At 39.2% G+C, this 831-nt stretch overlaps 1 protein-coding gene across 1 annotated transcript; it reads left to right on the top strand.

Annotated features, from left to right (window-relative positions):
* The first annotated feature begins 237 nt into the window (after window positions 1–237).
* LOC145998393 (uncharacterized) lies at window positions 238–831 on the top strand. The gene has a single exon (XM_083134798.1). It carries the CDS (start codon window positions 238–240, stop codon window positions 829–831), a length of 594 nt encoding a protein of 197 aa, XP_082990924.1.

The raw sequence follows: 831 nt of genomic DNA, 5'->3' as shown, positions 1-831 counted from the left end.
CCGTATGAAGAATGGAATATTCCAAAAAATATCGCATTAGCAGATCCTACGTTTGCTATTCCAGGCAAAATACAGTTATTATTAGGTGCAGATGTTTTCTTTCAAATATTGAAGCCAGAACGTATGACTCACCCAAAGAACTTCCCAGTACTTCAAGACACGCAATTGGGCTTCATTCTATCAGGACGCATCCCACAACAATGTAACGCCAACACATCGATTACTTCATGTTTCACAATGACAGATGACAATCTAAATAGGCAGATAAGAGCTTTTTGGGAGCTTGAAGAATTAGGAACATCGGTGACAACAAGAGAAGAAATGGCATGCGAGCAGCACTTTGTAAACCACACCACTCGTGACCATACAGGGCGTTTTACGGTACATTTGCCATTCAAGGAAGCTAAAGAAACATTAGGACAATCATACAATCATCATACAATCAGGTTTCATCAACTTGAAGCGAAATTGCAACGTGAACCAGAATTACGCCAAGATTACGTAAAATTTATGCATGAATATGAAGAACTTGGACACATGAAACAAGTTGAAGAGGAACGTAACACCTCACAAGGAATCACGTATTACATGCCTCATCACGCTGTAGTAAAACCTAGCAATTCTACATCAAGGGTACGTATCGTATTCAACGCGTCCGCCAAGACAGACAACGAAAAATCATTGAATGATATTCTCATGATTGGACCAACCATTCAACCTGATTTGATGTCCATAGTCTTAAGATTTAGAACATATCCAATCGCTTTCACGGCAGACATCGAAAAAATGTATCGAATGATACAAGTACATCAAGATGATACTCCGTTGTAG

The sequence above is a fragment of the Lepisma saccharinum genome, chromosome 14, assembly GCF_977018435.1.
Source record: "Lepisma saccharinum chromosome 14, izLepSacc3.1, whole genome shotgun sequence".
Classification (NCBI taxonomy): Eukaryota; Metazoa; Arthropoda; class Insecta; order Zygentoma; family Lepismatidae; genus Lepisma; species Lepisma saccharinum.
The sequence above is the reverse complement of the archived record's forward strand: the minus strand, read 5'-3'. Positions and strand labels throughout refer to the sequence as shown.